We start from the raw sequence: 21,712 nt of genomic DNA, 5'->3' as shown, positions 1-21,712 counted from the left end.
TATTGACTTAAATATTGACTACATTACTTTTAATTTTTTTTCTGTATTTTAATATTATCACACCTGCTTCTGGACAATGGATTTTTAAGGTACTGGTAATGTATTGTACCATTTAAAATAAATATATATTTATAAAAAATGCAAAATCGTAGTTTTGTTGTATAAACATTGCCTTGGTTTGTCTTTTAGGCAGTTGGGTTAACACTTGTATGCATATTTTTAACCACAAAATTGGGTTTTATCTGCTGGACATGTTTTTCCCTTATCTCAAGAATCACTGGTTTATTAAAAAGTGAAGCGCCACACAGTTTGTGTGATTATCCAGATGTACATAAGCATGATTACACAGTTACACAATCATACCAAAGCTCTGTCCTGATAGTTTCCACTTTCTCTTTTGTATCAGACATGCTGAGACAATATTCGTAATAAATAACCATGAAAACAATTTATTTATTCAGTTTAGAGGTTTACACATCCCATCATTACAATCAAAGAGCCTTTTTCACTTGAATCGTCCACTTGATGGCGCAGTAGAGCAAATGAATCATCACAATGCTTTGAACCATGAGTCGACCAGTTGGATGGAAACCTTCAGTTCCTCACGAGGCTTCATCTCACCATCACTAGGAGTCATCATCTAATGATGCCTTCCCTACTTCAGTAGAATGCCAGGACCTAGAAAGGAAGAGGGGAGAGCTTAGTGCAGGACGAGCAAGCTAGGTAAGGAAGCAGTGTGTACAACAGTGTTTACGGCAGCTTGAAATAAGCTGCATTAATAAGGCCACAAGCATCACAGCTAAACCACTGTGTGTGCGTCGTGCTAGGTACCCCTGTAACACATCTCTTGCTAAACAGTTTTTGGACTAACTTGTGCACTGCAGGCAGAGCTTTGTTAGACTGCTAACTGACATATTAACAGTTCTCTTTATATTTACGCAGAGCCAAAGGTAACACTATGAGTATCTTACATTATTATTATTTTGTCAACAGAGAGATTGTCTGAGGACTATGATGACATTACGCAGGTAACCACTGAACATCAGTTCTGAGCCTGTGCTCCATCAGTTAGATGGTGGCTCTCAGATCACTGTAATTGAATTACGTGTGCCACTATAATATATATAAATATATATACTATAATACCTGGTTGTTTGTGTAAACTTCGTACATAAATTTTATTTGTTCTGTCAGCTCACATTCTCTACATGTCAGTCTGAGGGAAAGCACTGATCCTGATGTTGGTGTGTCAAATTTGTATTTCACCAGTTGACATCACATGCGTACCTTTAGAATGTGGTAGTAAACCCATACAAGGTCCTCTCTGCTGCCTCGTACTCGAATCAGAGTGTAATCGATGTCAAGTGATCTATTGATGTCAAATCACAAGATTTGATATATCAAAGATCCTTGTACATCGAATCAGTTTGATCGATGACAAGTGATCTATTGATGTCAAATCACAAGATTTGATATATCAAAGATACTTGGATATCGAATCAGAGTTTGATTGATGACAAGTGATCTATTGATGTCAAATCACAAGATTTGATATATCAAAGATCCTTGTACATCGAATCAGTTTGATCGATGACAAGTGATCTCCATCCATCCATTCGCTTCCGCTTTTCAGGGTCGCGGGGGGCGCTGGAGCCTATCCCAGCTGTCATAGGGCGAGAGGCAGGGTACACCCTGGACAGGCCGCCACTCTGTCGCAGGGCTAAAACACAGGGACAGAAAACCATTCACACTCCCATTCACACCTAGTGGCAATTTGGATTATCCAATTAACCTATCCCCACAAGCTGCATGTCTTTGGGAGGAAGCCGGTGTACCCGGAGGGAACCCACGCAAACTCCACACAGAAAGACCCCGGTCTGATGGTAGAATTGAACTCAGGACTTTCTTGCTGTGCGGCAACAGTGCTAACCACCGTGCCACCGTGCTGCCCTACAAGATTTGATATATCAAAGATCCTTGTACATCAAATCAGAGTTTGATCGATGTTTGATGTTTTAGAGATACTTTTGATTTTACATAACACAATTTAAAAATTCTAGTAATATCAATTTGATATAGATATTGTTATGTTATTATATGCTGTATGTGTTTTTACTTTTGTTGTCATGTTGCTAGGTCTCTCTAGGAAACGTGATTTGAATCATAATGAGATTTTTATATGAATAAATAAAGGTCTAATAATATAGTAAAGATTAATTACAAATTAACCTGAGTAGCGAAAGACCGCGGTAGGTTCGAAAATAATTTGTCGGGAGTCCGGTGTTCTCACCGGCCCTGGTGAGCCTTGAACCCCGAACACCAGCTATCGAGCTAGTGGGTAACAGACGTCTCCGAAAACGTTGGAGCGCTTTTGAAAATATGTGGTGTCTTGATAAACTGAGCAGATATTTGAGGTTTACACAGCTACATTCTCGCCTGAAAATATGTTAAACGTTTATTTTGTGACCCAGAAAGAATAATAAGAGTAATATTAAAACTAACTAGCTGCTGCCATTTTTGGAAAAGGAGCAGGGCCGCGCTATGAATTCTGGGACACAGTTTCTTCTTCTTCGGGGTTTAACGGCAGCTGGCATCCTTGTACATGCAGTGCTGCCATCTTCTGTTTCAGTCCGTTATTACCCTCTTAAATCCTGCTATTCCTGCGTCTTTTGGGATCTTACGAAGCTTCAAACGACGCGTCGACTATTTAATTAGTTGTCGATGATTTTGATAGTCGACGTAGTCGTGGCAGCCCTAATATCAACGCAGAGATTGTTCAGTAAACTTCATTTCCTACTTCATCAGTCAGAGGAGTAGGAAGTGGGGGATTATTTTTGTTCTTTTTTTTACAGATCAAAATAACAGCCACAAGAGCTGGTACAAGAAACAAAACAAAATATATCACTTTATATCTAATGACTCCATCCTCTGTGTGTCCTCCTGACTGACCTGCAGGTGAGAAACAGGTGTGAGGTGTCAGCTGTCAGGTAGGTGATGAGTGAAGAACAGAACAGAATCCATTTCCTCTTCAAACTGCTGTCAGACATTATCTACTGCACTCTGATCACATCACTCAGACCAGCTGCTTTCTACAAAGTCTCATCAACAACATCTTTAGAAACAAACATCAAGTTTAATGAGCGTCTGAACTTCTTTAAGTTGCTTGAAGACATTTCACCTCTCAACCGAGAAGAGTGTCCCCCCAAAAGGGACATAGACCCCCTAATGATCCTCTACCAAATCACAATAGCCAAGGTGTAAAAACAGGTGTAGGTCACAATCAGCCAAGGTTTCAGGTGAGTTCATTGTGAAATCTAGCTCCATAAGACCCTAGTCCTATTATGAGAGGTCAAAAGGCCCAGGATGTGCGTAGGTGTTAAGGTGTCTGGGAAAGGATCTCAAAACTGAATTATAGATGGCAGACAGTTGGTGACAGACAGTTTTTCACTATGGCTGAATGTTAAATTACTGTTTGAAGAGTTGAGTGAGAGATCTGATTTTTGTAGTTTTGTCCATTTTGGAAGTTTTTTGTTACTTTTCTAAGTGAATGCCAAAACGGCCTTCTGGGCCTTCTTTTGGGACTTCTGAATTGATTTGAATTCCTTTTAGATTATTGAACGTGTTGCACAACACATATAATTAAATGTGTGTTGGAAATATTTGATTAACCTTGGATAATGTTTATTACTCTTATTGCTAAATTACTTTACTTTGATCGGACCCATGCAAATGGTTTTCTATAACATTATTTTTGAATGAAATTCATTATAAGAATCAAATGTTATGACTTTGGTTATTGGTTTATTGGCTGTTATATAAAATATGACATTAATTATTTGACTTTTCTATTTATGGATTTATTTTTCAATTGTAATGGCAGTAGAACGCTGTTCCAATTTAACTGTGAATGCTAATTTATGTTTTTAACCTTGATTAAGTCAGAGTTTTTTCCCCGTTATCAAACCCTGATCAGTGCAGGATGGCGAGCCACCTGACCACCGCTGTATTGCAGTAGGACTGATAAATCTATATGAACTGATAAATGGACTTCAACTTCCTACCTGTTTGGAAACACGGCTTATTGCAGGTCAACTAAACTGAACTGACTAAACCTTGTCCAACTTCCTCTTGGGACTAAATTAGTTGTTTTGTATTATTATTATTATTATTATTGCTATTATTATTATTATTATTATTATTATTGTTATTGTTATTATTATCACTATCATTGTGTTTTTTTATAATATATATACTGTTGGGAATAAATAATTTTATGTTTTAAGTGTTATGAAGTTATATAGTGTAGTATTAAGTCGACACAGCCCTGAAAAATAAAGGCATTAGACCATGTGTCCTTGGGGAGTAGAAAGCTGCAGGCTCTTGCTCACGCTTGCCTGGGAAAATTAGACAAGAGGGGACTGTCTCTAGTGGAAAGTTACTGAGACACTGTTGTTTAGACTAGAATGAGAGAGCTTCTGTAATAAAACTGTTAGGGGCACACCACCAATTTGAGATCTGCGGCAACGTGTCATGCAGGACGCATCTCCCTTCTAGAAGTAATAAAGTTTTGAATGTTCTACTGTGTTTTGTCTTCCATCGGATGCCTCTGAGGAATCAAAAGAACTTGGTGAAGTGTTGATATTTACAATGTATATATATTTTTCTTTTGTTTATCTGTCTATAAATTTCATCTCACCATAAGATACATAATACATGTATATTTGAGCTCTACTTCTGTTGTTTGTATTTTATCTGCACACTCAGGCTCCGTAGTCGAAGCACTTCTGACTAGCTTATTATCAAGCTGTAGTCAGGCACCCTGATCCTTTACTGCGTTACATTGTGCCATGCGTTTATGAAGTGGGCTGTTTGGTCTCTCCAATTTAGAGGTCTGAGCATTCCTCATTACATTAAAGTATACACTAGGATTTTAAGTTTGTGATTAGGAGTTCTGTCTTTGGGAAGAACCAGTTTTTTTCTGGGTGTGTTGCTGGGTCTGAGGTACACTGGGATGTTCTCCCATCGGGCTTAAGTCTGGGACTGTCCGCCATTTGAACCTAGAACTGAAGAAGCTTCTTGGATGAGAGGTGAAAGATCTTTAAGCAACGTAAAGAAGTCCAGATGCTTTTCTTTCCAAGCTCCTTAGATTACGATGACCTGGATTACTGAAAACCTTCACAGACAAACAAACATCAACAACCAGGAAGCAGCTTCACCTCTGATCACACACACACTCAACTCTACTCACTCACCTGAAGGAACAACTCTCAGGTTGACAACACTGATGAGGTCACTATCCGGTTTTGCTCTCCCTCTGTGTTTTGCTCCCTTCATGAAGACGCAACACATGTATGTTCCAGTGTCATTAATTGTCACATTGTTCAGAATCAAAGACACGTCTCCATCCTTCATCTGTCTGTCCTGCAGATCCACCCGGTTCTTAAAAGATGGATGCTGGTCATCTGGAATAAACTTCTGGTCCTGGTAAAAGAAGACATGTTCTGCCCCCAGATCAGTTCTGCTCCACTCTATAACCACACTGCGATCGCTGTTGAGGTTTGAAACTTGACATGGCAGAATGACTGTCTGTCCAGCTGTCATGTTTATCTGGACTGAAGGACAGGAAACACCACAGAGCAGAGAGGTTAAAAACATAATAGAAAACATCAGCAACTAGGAAGCAGCTCATTTTTTGATCAAAAACAATTGTAATAACTCACCAAGAGGAAGAATCTTTAGCTCTATGGTACAGGTGTGCTCTGTTGCTCTCTCCCTCTGGTTTGCTCCTCGCATGACGACATGGCATTCATATGTTCCACTATCAGCAGGCGTCACATTGTTCAGAATCAAAGACACGTCTCCATCCTTCTTCTGCCTGTCCTGAAGATCCACCCGATTCTTAAAAAACGGATGCTGATGATCTGGAACAAAGTGCCCATCCTGGAACAACAAGGCATAACCTGCCCCCAAATCAGATCTGATCCACTCTACAACTATGATGGGCTTCTGATTGTTGTCAGCTCGACATGGCAGAGTGATGTTCTGTCCAGACTCAGCTGTGATGTTTATCTTGTCTGAAAGAAGAAATAAAAGATAGCTAAAGTAAGAGAGAGAGAAAACAGAGATAAAGCTAATGGTATCTATTTTAAAAAATCCAATGTTGCCTTGTTCTTGAGTTACCGCACTCACAAGATTTTTGGAAAACTTTGGAAAACAGCATCTGAGCCAGACTCTGTCTGTCTCTCTCATCATGGTCATCTAAATGCACAGTAATAGCAGGTTTTGTAATAAGGCAGATCGCGCTAACATAATATGCACTGTTAGTTGATTATTTACCTGCTGCATTAACGGGAGAGGACGTGCAAACGTTACCGCTGCTGCTGGGTTGAGATTCACGAGTCCGTGAAAAACACGACATTCATTTAAGGTCATCGTGTGTTTTGTGAGCAAATGCTTTTGCATATTCATAGTGTTCCCTCCCTTTAATGAAATATCTACTTTGCAAGTATTGCAAGTTGCCCTGTTGTCATCCGTTCTCATAAAGTGTAACCAAAGTTTTGAGTGTTTGAGCCGCTTAGGCACCGTGTTTCCTGCCAGGTAAATGACACTCCGCAATGTGGTGACGTCATTCGGGGCGACTGGAATCGATAAGGGAATCGTTTGCAAAAATGGCAAACGATTCCAAGGAAATGAAACAGTGGGAACAAGAACCGGTTTTCGATACCCATCCCTACTGCTAAGCAAAACTGGCGTACAGTCTTTGACGTGGCCAGATGTATGCTAACAGAGAGAGAGTTACTTAAGGAGTTTGTATGTAGTACAAACAGCAGCTGTGGTGATTAACAGATGTTTTAACAAACTCACAAAACAGACACCGTATTTGATGCTGACAAGACGAAAGCCAAACCTTTTCAAGATGCAAAAATTTGGAACAGCATATTATGTTTATAAACAGAACAAGAGAAAACTAGACTCAAGGTGTGCAAAGGGAATGTTAGCTGGAAATGACAAAAATATTTCAGCATTCTGGGTCTTTTATCCTAACAGTGGGAAAGTGCTCAGCCACAGACTTGTCATGTCTGTGATGCAAACAACTGTGGGAAGACAAACACAAACTGACATGATGCCATGTGATAAAGATGACTTTGAGATATAAAATAGGACTAAAAAGACGAAGTCAAAAGATGGGTGTAGACTTTGAAGAAACTTTCTCCCCCACTGCTTATCTGACCACTATCATGGTATCTATGCAAAGAGCAGTACAATTAAACATGGTTTTACATCAGATGGATGTTAAAACTGCCTATCTACGCACACCACTAAATTGTGAGACAAACATGAAACAACCAGAGAGCTAAAAGGTAGCTGAATATGATGCAAATGAAAGGTTGAAATAGTAACTGTATGGGCTAAAACAATCAGGCAGAAGCTGGAATAAGATATTACATGAACATATGAGTGGGAACAACTTTGTGCTCCTCAATTTTATGGTTACACATGAACACCAAAGAATGAAAAGGTAATCTAGGCAGGAAATGTATGCAGGACAATTCTAAATGAAAGAGTTAACTGAAACATTTTACTGGTATTGATTTTGACCAGAGAGATAACTATGTGAGGATGTCACAGAAAAAAGAAAAATATGTGGGGAAAAAAAATCCTTGGAAGGTTTAATATGCAAGGTTACAAAGCTAGAGCGCCACCTTGTGAGCAAAAACTGAACTACACTGATGGTGTAGAAAAGATGAACGATTTCCAAAGGTACAGAGAGGCCGTCTGATCAGTGCTGCAATAAAACCAGAGTTCTGAGCACATAGTGATACAGATTGTGGGGCTGATGTAACAGACAGAATGACACAGCAGAACTGGTTACTGTATGGGCCTGACTGTGAATGATCATTTAATGTAATAGAAAACTAAAAAGCAAACCACTGTTGCATTATCCAGCTGTGAAGCTGAGTACATGGCCTTAGCTACAACTGTACAAGAGAGTATGTACTCATACAGCTGTTCGAAGGTATCGATGGACCTATGCACCACCTAAGGTTTATGAAGACAACCAGGATGTGATAGCATTGGCAATGAATCCTTTAACCAGACAGAGATGCAAGCATAGTGACATAAACTATCATTTTATAAGGTCAGCTGTAAATGAAAGGAAAATTATTTTGGATAGCTGTCCGATGGATGGGATGGTAAAAGATGTGATGACAAAGCCTGCTACAAAAGTTAAGTTGTTTAAATTTGAATGGTTCATGTTCATACCATGCATAAAAAAGTTTTATATGATACTGGGTGAGAAACCTCGTGTTTTTAATGAGAATGACAAAGTGAGAGCAAGTGGAGGTGTTAGATAAAAATATGCTCTAAACTGTAAGGTCATCTTTCTTTAGTATTTTCTAGACACAGACAATGTTTGCGCTGATGTAGAGAGCATATGGAGGAAAATGGAAACAGCCAATAAAATTATTGTTTGGCATGTGACGTGCATGTGGCTGTCAATACAGTCAATAAAGTCTCTCTCTCTCTCTCTCTTAGGAGCGATGTTAAGTTTAAAAATGGCGGAAGGCTGTTGTGTGTTTATTCCTCCGTAATAATCATCGGTGCAGTCTCGATATTTACACCAGAATTCCTGCGCATTTCTCCTTCGCTAACACTTTCAAATAAGAAAATATGAATGCTGCAGAAAATCGTTCACGTGGTGATTTATCGCACAGAGCGGTAAAACAAAGATTTTAATTACAGTTAATTATTTTATCACTGAGCGCGCTCTCAGTGCTGCTGTGAAGGTGGCGGCAGCACATCAGCGCTCTGAAACCATTGAAACATAAAAGCTGACTGTCCCACCGCCAAAGTGGAAATCACTCGTTTGCAGAACAAAGTCAGTTGAATGTGACTGATTGAACACATATGTGTGTGTTCTGCGTTCTTGTAACTGCGACAGCAGTAGAGTAAGGGCGTTTCCACACCTAAAGCTCGTTTACTCGGGTCCCAATCCCACTTTCTAAACTGGTGGTTTGGTTTGTTTTCACACAGAAAAATCAAAGTGAACTCCAAACAAAATGCGTCACTACAAACAACGTGAACATGTCTGCAGAAGTTTCCGTCAGAACAACATTTAAATGAGATTAGATTAAAACAAACTGTCACTTACCATCGGAGCCTGAGGCGAGAGTCACAGAGAGCATGATCCACGGCACAAATCCTGCGCGGAAGATGTTACACATGTCCTCGGTGACATCTCTATAAACATCAAACAAAGTTTCCAAAGTTTATTCCAAATACAACTCCATGTTTCAGCTTCTGTTTTACAGCGTGCCAGAGGATCAATACCAGGCTGCGTATTGATACCGAAACTTTAGACTTGTAAGTTCCTGCTCTGAACTTGAACTTACTCGAAACTCAATTTTTAACGTCACTGATTTGAGCTAAAGGTGTATTTTGTTATGAAAAGAGGACACAGAAGGAGACGAATACAATACGAAGAAACTCCAGAGTAAAAAATACCTGATATAGGAACTATTTATCCTTCCGCTGAGACGCCTCATCCACCTCACGGCGCGCAGCAGAGTCTTACAAATGCTTTTGTTCGAGTTGCGTCATTAATTTTTTTTTTTCTATTCCCGTGCAGTTTTCTGACTCTTTGGTGACTCACAGTTGTTGTTGTTTTGTTTGTTTCGTTTCCGGTTGTTTCGTGTTGTCGGGGGGTGGGCTGTGTCAGGAAATTATTGATCAGTGATCAGTGATCAACATGCAGTTGCAAGTTTTTCAGCCTCAGTGGGAAGTTATTAAAGCAGAGAGGTGCACTCGATTAAGCAGTATTCACACAACGTCTCAGCTCACTTCCTCTCAAACTGCTTTCAGCTACAGGAAGATGCAAGCTGTTTCCACGAAACTGCAACACGATCAACACAAGTCACGTTAAGATAAACATTAAACAAAGTCATTGGTAGTCATTCAGGTTCAAAAAGAAAAGTTTGCTGTCTGATCTCAAAGGCATCATACTGTCAGTAAAGGCATCGCACAAGTACTGACATGTTTTCATTCATGTGGATTTATTCTCTGCTTCCTCAGTTAATTCAGTCGAACCATTGCTTTCATGATAACCACAACAACGACATCATGTCACGGAAGAAGAGGAGGAGGGTTTGAGTGACTTTGAACTGGTCAGTGTTGGTTTGATATTACCGAGAGTGGCATGAAGGGCACTGTCCTGTCCTCCCTGTGATGGAGGGAGATGACGTCACTCTGCTCTGTAAATCAAAGACCACTCCCTCTAACCTCCCAGCTGCTTTCTATCAGTGATGGCCAAATGAGGTTTTCTGACGCATTGAAGCTTGTATTGATATTGGGCCACCGCTGTGTTGCTTTGAACTTTGAAAAAAATCGTTGTCCATTTCTTTAATAAATAATTTTGCTCAGTAAATTTTCCTTGTTTAAACATGCGCCATGGTGTGGTTCTTTTTTACTTGTGACTTCTTGATGAAAAATACATATAACATACATATAATTCACTGGACAGCTGGACAAGTATGTTTATAAATATAATATTAGGCCAATTTTCTTACACATATTTTTGACCTAGGGGTTGAATTGATTGTGAACTGGAAAGGGAGAATGCTTATGAACTTGCAAAATAAAAACTTGACACATTTAAGGTAACACTTTTTCATTTTTCTTTAAGAAGAGAATTTGTTCTGCTGTGTGATGGCCGAGGCTGTTTCTTTTCTTGGAGATAATTTCTCCTGCCTTAGAGAAAATTCTTTCCCATGAAACAGAAGAGGCTGGAGTGCAGAGAAACTGCAATTCAAGTTGGTAGAGATGCAGTTATACGGTCTTCCTGGGTCCCACAGACGATCACCTTAAAATAATAAACAGATTAAATTGCTGGACATTTTGTAGAATAACATTTTAAGCTTATTTAAAAAAAATATTATATTAAATTCATGTCTTTCTAAAAGTGTTTATAAGTTATATAATGATATTTATATTATGAAAAGCGGATTTTTGACATTTTAAGATTTTCACATTTTCAGATAGACACACGCACATAAATAAGCACAAAACCAAAGTAAACAAAAAGAACTAAAACCTGGCAAACCCACCTGATTGACCAGAATCAACTCACATACACGACAGGACCTCCTCTCTTCTGGCTCCATATCTCTCCACAGAATGATCAGTGGTTCGCCATCTCTGTTTCATTCTTCAACTGTGGATCTGCCTTGTCATTTTCCCAAACCAACTCAGACTCAGCTCTCCCTCTCTTTCAGTGCCACTCCATCACCACTGTTCCCCTTGCTGAGCTGCGTCTATCACAGTTTATGTTCAAAGTTCACAGTAATCTCATAGCTTCTGTTCATGGTACATCACACTCACTTTGTCTGAGACCTCATACTTCAGTTACAGTAACTTCATTTTTACTTCATGTAAATATTATTGTCACAACATCACTGTGAATTAAATTCTTGTTCACTTCATTCTGGGCCTCCGTTTTAAGTCTGCTTTTAGGGCCACCTCACGTTCTGGCTTCAGCCCTGACACATGTCACCAGTAATGACATGCATATCTTTACACTGTGGTAGGAAACCCACACATGCTCCTGTCTGCTGTCTGGTTTTCCACAGACTCGTGTACATCACAGCCAGCAGACTCACATGTGACACCTTTCTATGTAACTGACGTTGGCTGTGGCTTTACTTTAGCCATCTGTGGTGTGTTTGCTCTCAGCTTTGTCTGCAGCACGCCTCACAACAAACATCCACTACAACTGCAGTGCTATTCAGGTCTGTGGCAAAGCAGATCAAAGCAGAAATTAAAAAATAATGATGTTGCATCATTAACAACAAATTGATTAACATTAATTGCTACTTTATTGTGCTGCAGGGCCCTAGTTCATGGGGCCTGGCCGGCACAGCACAAACAAGGTCCTAAAGGATGGTTCCCACCCTCCTTTAGGCCCACCACCCATATGAGGCACTATAGGGGTAGGTGCAATGCGTGCTGGGCGGCGACAAGAAGCGGGAGACCCTGGCAGACTGATCCCTGGCTACTGACACTTGCTGTTCGGACAATGAATGTCACCTCTCTGGAAGGAGCCCGAGTTTAGGCAAAGAGGAGAGGTACTGGCTAGATATAGTCGGTGTGCTGAAAGGTGCTCCACCTGTGGACTCTGTTGTCCTACTGAAAGATTTCAACACTTATGTGGGAAACGATAGCGAGACCTGGAGGAAGGCTCTGTCAGATCTGAACCCAAGTGGTGTTCTGTTACCAGATCACGTGGATCATGTGGTGGGGAGGATGCTGGACAGACCTGAGGCACCCAAACGTATACTCAGGGTACACAGGGAACATCTGACAGAGGCCCTGATCTCCAAAATATTCAACTCCCACATTCAGTAGAGCTTCAACAGCATTCCGAGGGAGACTGGGGATACTAAACTCAAACGGACCATTTTCCACACCTCCATTGCTGCTGCTGTACTCAGCTATGGCCGCAAGGTGGTTGGTGCTTGTTGTGGTTGTAACCCCCGAACAAATGGTGGACATCAGAGGTGAAGGGAGCAATCAGGCTGAAGATTGCTCCCTTCAATCTTCGGAGGCAGCAACTGGGACCGACAGGCAGAGTGGAACAGCTTTAGGTAGTGATTGAAAGAACAAATCGCAGATACAAGCAGTGGAAATAAGCTTTCTCCTAAGGGTAGCTGGCTTCTCCTTTAGAGATAGGATGAGGAGTTTGACCATCCAGGAGAAGCTCAGAGTAGAGCCGCTGCTCGTCCACATTGAAAATAGGTATTTCTGGGATCTGAAAGGTATGCTTCCTCGGTGAGGTGTTTCAGACCGTCCCATCAGGAGGAGGCCCCGGGGCAGAGCCAGGACACGCCGGGGGAGAAGGAGGTCTAGGCTTCTCTGTTTAGGCTGCTGCCCCAATGTAATATTTAAGGGTGCAGTGTTGTCAGAAAGACAGTGACATCTCAACGTGCATAAAACCTTTCCTGTTTTCTTCACAGTCAGTGGTTAAAAAAAGACTTTATAAACGTGTCTCTCCCACACTGATGACTTTGGATAAACAGAACCAATCACAGTGTTGGTCTTTGTCTCAGTAATAGAAGTTTTACCTGTTTCTGACAGCAAGTCAACGGTTTAAGCAGAGAGAAGCAGCAATCAAAACAACTGCAGGTCACTGTCTCTCAACTGAGCTGCAGTCAGCTACAGAAAGATCCACATTGTTTCCACAAATCTGCAACACGACCAACACAGGAGATGATTAAGATCAAAGTTAATCAAATACACAGATAATCACTTTTGAGATTCTCTCATATTATATAAGAAACGTTTGCCACACAGAACACAGGGAACTGTCAATGAAGGCATGAGGCAGGTACTGACATGTTTTCATTTATATGTGTTTATTGTTGTCTGTGGTTTCCTGATTGACTTCAGCCACTTTCAATGCTTGGTGTAACATTTAATGATTTTTTTTTTCTTTTTTGCAGTCTGACAGAGAAACCATTTCACTGATGACCGCAACACTGGCAACCTGTCACAGAGGAAAAGGAGGAGGGTTTGACTATAAGTGACTGTGAGCTGGTTAAACTATTGATCTGTTATCACCGAGAGCAGGATGAAGAACAGATGTCTGCTGTGGCTGCTCTGTAAGTGCACTGTAATGATCTATGAAAATCTGTTGGTACTCCAATTTAAACAGTGAGTTTCGTGTAGAATCGGAGAGGTATTAGATCATGTTATTATTATTGAGACAAGGAAAAGGGGTCAACAGGAAATCAAAGATTTTCTTTACAAATAAATATACCTAAAGAAATAGTACTTATTCTTCCAAATTATATCAGTGATATTGGATATCATTTATTTGTGTGTGTTTTGTTTTAATGTTGCAGCTTGAGATGGTTAGAAACACTTATATAATGATGTGTAACTTTATCTATTATAAATGTTGAGGAACACAGTGATTGAATCCAAAATGTGTGGGAGCTGAAGTATAAAACTACAAAACAAAGAAATACCTCAAAAACATTCAGACACGTGGTATGAATTGTACTCTATAAAGTGCTACTTTCTTTGCTTTCACTTTCTTTACTTTTCTTTGCAGTTATATTAACAGATTGCCAGCACTCTGTGTAGTATATAGAAGTTTCCTACTTTCTTCACTCATCAGTGTGTAACGCAACCAAACACATAACGTCTGTGTTCTCCACAGTTTGGTGGTTTTCTGTTTGTTCTTCTGTTCTGTTGAATGTCAAACTGAAACTTACCTCAGTGTCATTTCTCTTTAGTTCTGATCCCACTGCTGAGCAGCTCAACAAATCAAGGTCAGTCCATTTAAATCAGTTAATGGGTTATACCTTTGGTCCTTTTTATGCTTTGCTGTAGCATGAGATGATAATTACTACAGTAATTGATGGCTGAAGCCTGCTGATTAATTCACCTTCCAAAGAGTAAAGGAAGTATATTCACCCTTAAAAATTCCAGTTTCTAAATATACTGATCAGTATTTAATTTAACCACAGGAAGCAGACAGTCTGAATCTCGAGTGGTTCTAACAGACTACAAGAAGATAATTTATTTTGTTTACATAATCCCAAAACATCCCCCTCACAGCTCGTCTGAGTGTGAGTCCCAGCAGCTCTCAGTTCTTTAAAGGAGCCTTTGTGTCTCTGAGCTGTGAGGAGGACGACAGCTCTGCTGGATGGACTCTGAGGAGAAACACAAGCAACCAACAGAGGACTCAGTGTGGAGATGAGTGGGGAAGATCAGTTAACTCTTCCTGTGACATCAGCTACACCGTTGAACGAGACAGTGGCGTTTACTGGTGTGAGTCCAGAGAGGGTCCCATCAGTAACATGGTTAACCTGACAGTCACTGGTAAGCTGAGTGTGTGGAGTTAGTGTTGATGAAGCTGTGTGTAAATGGATGAAATGCTGTAGTTTGTCTCTGTGTTGAGGTGGATCAGTGATCCTGCAGAGTCCTGTCCTCCCTGTGATGGAGGGAGATGACGTCACTCTGCTCTGTAAAACAAAGACCACTCCCTCCAACCTCCCAGCTGCTTTCTATAAAGATGGCTCCCTCATCAGGAAGCAGCCTACAGGTCACATGACCATCCAGCATGTTTCCAGGTCTGATGAAGGCCTCTACAAGTGTGACATCAGCGGTCATGGAGAGTCTCCATCCAGTTGGATCACTGTCACAGGTGAGGAGCTTCACTCTGATTTCATCTTCCTTTGTCCATATATTCACTGAACAAAAGTCTGCAGGGAGACCTACAACCACATCCTCGCCCACCAGCTCTACAAATATGCCCCCTACCTCTTCTTTGACCCCTTCCTCCACCACACTCCACCTTGTGATGAGACTGGTCTGTCACCTGGTTATGTTCTGTCCATACATCATCTCCACTCTCCTTGTGGTGTCTTTATATCGACACAGAGCCAAAGGTAACTCTCTGAGTAGCTTTTGTTACTTACTAAGCTCAATTGCTTTTGCCTGATTTAAATATGTCTGATGATTTCATGTTACAGGAAATGACCCCACCATCTCCTTGGAAATAGCAACCAATGATGAGGAGAAATCGTCTGAGGACTATGATGATATTGCCGAGGTGACCACTGAGCTTCCGTTCTAAGCTTATTCTCCATCAGATGGTTTTTATCAGGTCACTGTGACTAAATGATTTCATAAAAGTTATCATAATACGAGGCTTTGTTTGTGTGAACTTTTAAATAAAGTTTTGATTGTTCTATCAGCTCACATCCTTTTCTTCTTTTTTAATGTGTCAGTTTGACAGAAAGAGCTCGTTGATGTTGATGTTACTTTGTCCCATTTTTATATTATAGGTTTTATGTTAGCGTCAATGAAACAGAAGATATGCAGGGTTGATCAACAACAACACAAGTACATGTCAGCAGTTAAGATGACTGTGGTATTAAACCCAAACAGGCTCTGCTGCCTTGTATGTTTGGCAGAAATAGAAAACAGTGATGTCACATCACATTCTCCCTAAGATGGCAAACTGAAACACTCCACTCCCCCACCCCCTCAATCACACACCCCCACTCCCCTCCCTCCAGAATTCCTAGGTAACAACCTAATATACATATGAATGACTAGCCAATTTAGCTTCCACTTCCAGCATTTGACTGACTGCTCTCCGGCTTTTAAAGGTAGAAACGCAAAATGATGACTCCGCGGGGGTCTAAGGTAGAAACCCAAAATGACTGCTAAGTGTTAACACAGTTCTGAAGGCAAAAAACGGAGTTCCATCCCAGTAGAAGCGAAGTGTACCTAATATAACGACCTATACATAATAATTTTTTTTTTTTTTTTGCTGTTTACATTCAACTTCATTAGAGCAGATGATCCACACTCTTCATGGTTTACCTGTATCATCTAACAGCACAATCTCAATTGCCAGGTACAAGGTCCAAAACAAACTATGTGTAAAAGAGAATGTGGGTGTGACAAAGGAAAGACAACTCTGGCAAAAATGCCAGTCACTATAACAGATGAATTTAATTTTCTTGGGGATGGCGTCCATCATATTCTACAGAAACTTGTATAGTTTTGTTTCATTGTCTTGGCTCAATATCTTTTGTGTAGTGTTGGCAGGAAGACCGTGACAGGTCAACCCGTATGAAGCCTTCCCTGTTTTCTGGATAAAAAAGACTTTAGAAATGTGTTTCCCACACTGATGACTAATCACAGTGTCGGTCTTTGTCTCAATAGGAGAAGTTTTATCTGTTTCTGACAGCAAGTCAGTGGTTAAAGCAGCCTGATTACTGCAGTCACTCATCAGAAATCAGACCACCTCCAGCTCACTTCCTGTCAGCTGAACCACAGTCAGGTACAGAAACATGCACGTTGTTTCCACAAATCTGCAACACGACCAACACAACAGATGGCTAAGACAAAAATTAATCAAACTATTTGATAATTAATGTTGAGATTCTCTCATAGAGGCAGGATACACCCTGGACAGGTTCGCCAGTCTTTAACTATTTTAAAGGGTTTTTTTTCTCATTTTTGTTGCAGACTGACAGAGAAACCTTTGCTTCCACTGAAAACCACAACACTGGTATCCTGTCAGAGAGGAAGAGGAGGATTTGACTTTGAACTGGTCAAAGTGTTGATCTGATATCACCAAGTGTGGGATGAAGAACGCGTCTGTGCTGTGCCTGCTCTGTAAGTACACTGTAAAACATCTACTGGTTCTTCATCACAAACATCCATTATGGTGTACAATCAGAGGTGTTTTAGATCAATTTTGATTGAGGAGGCTGAGGCGAAGATTCGGGTCAACAGGAAATATTTAACTATAAGTAAATACAGTGCAAGTGACCGATATAGAGATATTGCAGCAATCATACAGTTGGGTGCACAGGAGTTTAAACAAAGTCGGAATACAGTTTTAAAATGTGATGAATTATGTTTTTTTGTTAAAGTCAGAATCCTGCTTTAGAATCATACAAAAGCAATATACTTAAAGAAATTGTACTTATTCAACAAAATCATATAGATGATATTATTGCATCATATGGTTTTACTTAATTGTGTTTCAATGTTTGAGATGGTTAGAACAACTTACATACTGCTGAGTAACTTTATAGTTATAGTTATAGCATCACATAGTAAGTAAATGAATGGCAAGGAGTACAATCTTCAAAATACAGTGGAGGAGAAATAGAAAACTACAAAACAAAGGTTTAAACATATGGTATGAATCATACTCTGTAAGTACTTTATATTCAGTCATGTCAACACTCTGTGTAGGATATAGGAGAATAAACTGTTTCTTCCTCTCTCCACTTATTAGTGTGTAATTCAACCAAACCCATGACGTCTGTGTTCTCCACAGTCTGGTGGTTTCTCTGCTGTTTCGTTGAATGCCAAACCCAAAATTACACGAGTCTCATTTATCTTTAGTTCTGATGTCACTGCTGAGCAGCTCAACATGTCAAGGTCAGTCAATTTAAACCATAACTGAGTTACACAAATGGTCCTTTTTTATGCTTTGCTGTAGCATGAGATGATAATTATCACAGTAATTGATGGCTGAAGCCTGCTGAATATTTGATGGCTGAAGCCTGCTGAATATTTGACCCTCAAAAAAATGAAGGACGTATATTCACCCTTAAAATAATTCCAGATACGAAAAACTGATCAGTATTTGATAGAGTTGATTTAATCAGGAGGCAGACAGTCTGAGACTTGAGATTTAAGTGGTTTTAATAGACTAGAAGAAGACAATAATTTTCTTGCATAATATCCCAAAACATCCCCCTCACAGCTCGTCTGACTGTGAGTCCCAGCAGCTCTCAGTTCTTTAAAGGAGCCTTTGTGTCTCTGAGCTGTGAGGAGGACGACAGCTCTGCTGGATGGACTCTGAGGAGAAACACAAGCAAACAACAGAGGACTCAGTGTGGAGATGGGTGGGGAACATCAGTTAACTCTTCCTGTGACATCAGCTACACCGTTGAACGAGACAGTGGAGTTTACTGGTGTGAGTCCAGAGAGGGTCCCATCAGTAACATGGTTAACCTGACAGTCACTGGTAAGCTGAGTGTGTGGAGTTAGTGTTGATGAAGCTGTGTGTAAATGGATGAAATGCTGTAGTTTGTCTCTGTGTTGAGGTGGATCAGTGATCCTGCAGAGTCCTGTCCTCCCTGTGATGGAGGGAGATGACGTCACTCTGCTCTGTGAAACAAAGACCACTCCCTCCAACCTCCCAGCTGCTTTCTATAAAGATGGCTCCCTCATCAGGAAGCAGCCTACAGGTCACATGACCATCCAGCATGTTTCCAGGTCTGATGAAGGCCTCTACAAGTGTGACATCAGCGGTCATGGAGAGTCTCCATCCAGCTGGATCACTGTCACAGGTGAGGAGCTTCATTCTGATTTCACCTTTTATTCCATCCACATATTCATTGAGCGTGGGATTCTCTCTGCAGGTAGGCCCTCTGGCTTCATCTCCCTTCATCTTGTGATGAGACTGGTCTATTACATGGTGGTTTTCTGTCTATGTCTCATCTGCACTCTCCATATGGTCTCTTTATTTCGACACAGAGCCAAAGGTAACACTCTGAATATCCTTGAATATTTGCTAAGCTTGTTAGCTTTTGACTCATTTAAATATTTCTGATGACTTCATATTACAGGAAATGACTCCCCCATCTCCTTGGCAACAATTAATAATGCTGAGGAAAGACTTTCTGAGGACTATGTTGATATTGTGGAGGTGACCACAGAGCATCGGTTCTGAGCTAATGCTCCATCAGATGGTGGAGATCATAAAAGTCATCATAATACGAGACTCTGTTTGTCGAACTTTGTGAATACATTTTTGGTTGTTCTGTCAGCACACACAACAGCATGTTTGCTACACGTTAGTATGAGAAAAAGAGCTTATCAACTTCTTTTATGTTCATGTCAGTGAGACAGTGGAAGATATGCAGGCTTCCTTAACAGCAACATTTCACCAGTTAACATGTTATACATATATTTAGACTGTGGCTGTTAACCCACACAGGCTGTTTGGTTTTCCACAGACTCGTGTACAGCCTGCAGCCTTACGTGTGACACCCTTTTGTGCAACTGAAAATCTGACTGTGGCTGTTTTAGCCATCTGTGGTATCTTTGCTCTCAGCTATTTTAATACTCTTTTAGATACTCTAGGAACAACAAGTAAGCCTGAACTGTGAGAGTGAAGTGCTCTAATGGGGTGATATGGTAGTATGAGGTCATTAAGATAAGATGGGACCTGATTATTTAAGACCTTGTATGTGAGGAGCAGGATTTTGGATTCAATTCTGGAGCCAATGAAGAGAAGCAAATATAGGAGAAATCTGCTCTCTCTTTCTAGTCCCTGTCAGCAGGGCCGTTGCTAGCCATTTGGGTGCCCTAAGCACAAATGCTTTATGGTGCCCCCCCCGCGCCACTGAAAAAAAAACAAAAAAACATTAATACTTTTGAATTTCTCAGTGGAATTTTTTTAATTAAATAACAACAAACATGACAGTTAAAGAAATAAATAAGGTTAAAGGAGGTTAAAAATACTGTTACAAATAAATACTGAAACAAAAATTGAACATTCGAACAAGAACAAAGAGCCTGGCAATAATGTGTAATTTTTTTTATAAAAAAATAATATATATAATATAATAGTATTATTATTAATATATTTACAAATAGTTTCACAATAGAATTTAAATAAGAAACTTAAATAAGAAAAATAAGAATTTGAACACAAAAGCCACATTCCTTAAGTAACTATGTTAAACATTTTTACAATTCGTTGTCAGAGTATGCCCTAGACTCTAGGGCATACTCTGACAACCAGAAAATGCAGGCGTGGTGTGCCTCTCTAGGGCCTAGAGAGGCACACCACGCCTGCATTTTCTGGTTGCAAAATCAGCTATAAGGTCATCATATGATAGTTCCATACACAGTGTATGGAACTGTACCTGAACTGGTGGTTGATGGTTCTTGTTCTTCTTGGCTAGGGATTGTTGCAGGGTCTACAATGGCTGGTGGTTGATGTCCAAGGATGGCACTACTACTGGATGGTTCATCCTGTCCTTGAGATCCTCCTTGAACATATTTAAGCATTGACCCTGCATACAAGAGAAAATATTCAGGGATTTTACAGAAATACAATTTTGAATCTACAGTAGGCCTACAAAAGATTGCATTATAAGACTAATAAATTAAGTAAGTCACTGGTACATTTAAAAATTACTAACTATATTTTACATGTATAGATTTTCATAATGGCAAATGGCAATATAAACATGCTGTACATAATTTGATATAAATGCGCAAGTAGGAAATCTATATTACTGGAAGATATAGGTTTCATATTACAGTTTCACCAACAGATGTCGCCCTTGATCTATGAACCTAAAGAAAGACGAGAACTATTTATGTGTTCAGACGTCAATGGCATAAATAAGATATGCGTCTTTATAGATATCCTGAAATGCAGCAACATACAAAGTAATCTTGTCTAATCTGATAATAATACTTGACTGCATCACTGACCTATCCCAAAGTTAAGGTTAATCAGTAGCATGCATGACGTTAGCCAGCTAGCAACCTGAGGAGGGAAATGCTAGTCTCACGAATCACGATAACGTTAGCAATCGTGTTATCTGAAAACCGTCAATTGAGTGACCATGATGAGTTGCTTTTAGTAGTCCATTCTATATTCATATCCACAACGTAAACAAACTACCCAACATCAATCATTTGCAACATTTGTTAACACAGTATGAACACTGCTAACAGGAGCTATCACAGAGTTGACGGACATGAGCGTGCAAGCAAGGGCTACAATAATGAACTTTTTTTATTATTATTATTTAAACATTGCCTTACCGGCAAGCGACGCCTGAGTTTCATCACGCTTCCTCTTCTTCTTTCTTTTCTCCGCTCCCGACTCCTGTTGCCGTTTCGAGGCCATGTTCAAACAGGTGTTTACCAATTATAGAACAGACCACTGGGAGGGGGAGGGGGGGGCACCAGGAGGAGACTGGAGACAGGGCACAAAGCAGATTCACCCCTTTTCTCGGGAAAATTGTTTTATGTTGCTTTTGTATTGTTTAACCATATTAATGCATATGATATTTATAGTATTAATATGGTTTACTTTTTTTTTTTTACGACCCTGATTTTTTTGGTGCCCTACCGGCCATTTGGTGCC

General features: G+C 40.2%; 2 protein-coding genes across 3 annotated transcripts; one reads left to right on the top strand and one right to left on the bottom strand.

Moving 5' to 3' along the window:
• Nucleotides 1–422: 422 nt before the first annotated feature.
• On the bottom strand, nucleotides 423–9,548 carry LOC146713173 (uncharacterized). The gene is made up of 6 exons (XM_085437668.1): nucleotides 9,508–9,548; nucleotides 9,155–9,243; nucleotides 5,721–6,074; nucleotides 5,253–5,612; nucleotides 2,906–2,949; nucleotides 423–678 (listed from the first exon to the last, which is right to left on the bottom strand). The coding sequence occupies exons 1-6, from the start codon at nucleotides 9,546–9,548 to the stop codon at nucleotides 661–663; spliced, it is 906 nt and encodes a 301-aa protein (XP_085293794.1). The 3' UTR covers nucleotides 423–660.
• Nucleotides 9,549–13,624: 4,076 nt separating this feature from the next.
• LOC146713172 (Fc receptor-like protein 4) lies at nucleotides 13,625–19,273 on the top strand. 2 transcript variants are annotated; one of them, XM_085452351.1, is made up of 6 exons: nucleotides 13,625–13,655; nucleotides 14,295–14,330; nucleotides 14,620–14,883; nucleotides 14,963–15,208; nucleotides 15,273–15,452; nucleotides 15,537–15,640. In XM_085452351.1, the coding sequence occupies exons 1-6, from the start codon at nucleotides 13,625–13,627 to the stop codon at nucleotides 15,638–15,640; spliced, it is 861 nt and encodes a 286-aa protein (XP_085308477.1). The 2 variants fall into 2 exon arrangements, with proteins under 2 accessions (XP_085308477.1, XP_085308476.1); XM_085452350.1 differs by lacking the exons at nucleotides 13,625–13,655; nucleotides 14,295–14,330; nucleotides 14,620–14,883; ... (1 more) ...; nucleotides 15,273–15,452; nucleotides 15,537–15,640 and adding exons at nucleotides 17,166–17,196; nucleotides 17,938–17,973; nucleotides 18,302–18,565; nucleotides 18,645–19,085; nucleotides 19,170–19,273.
• The last annotated feature ends 2,439 nt before the right edge of the window (nucleotides 19,274–21,712 follow it).

Source organism: Copadichromis virginalis, linkage group LG3 (assembly GCF_057382275.1).
Source record: "Copadichromis virginalis isolate Kocher_CV1m ecotype Utaka linkage group LG3, C_Virginalis_male_GT1.1, whole genome shotgun sequence".
Lineage (NCBI taxonomy): Eukaryota > Metazoa > Chordata > Actinopteri > Cichliformes > Cichlidae > Copadichromis > Copadichromis virginalis.
Note: the sequence above shows the minus strand (reverse complement) of the source record. Positions and strands in the feature narration are given on the sequence as shown.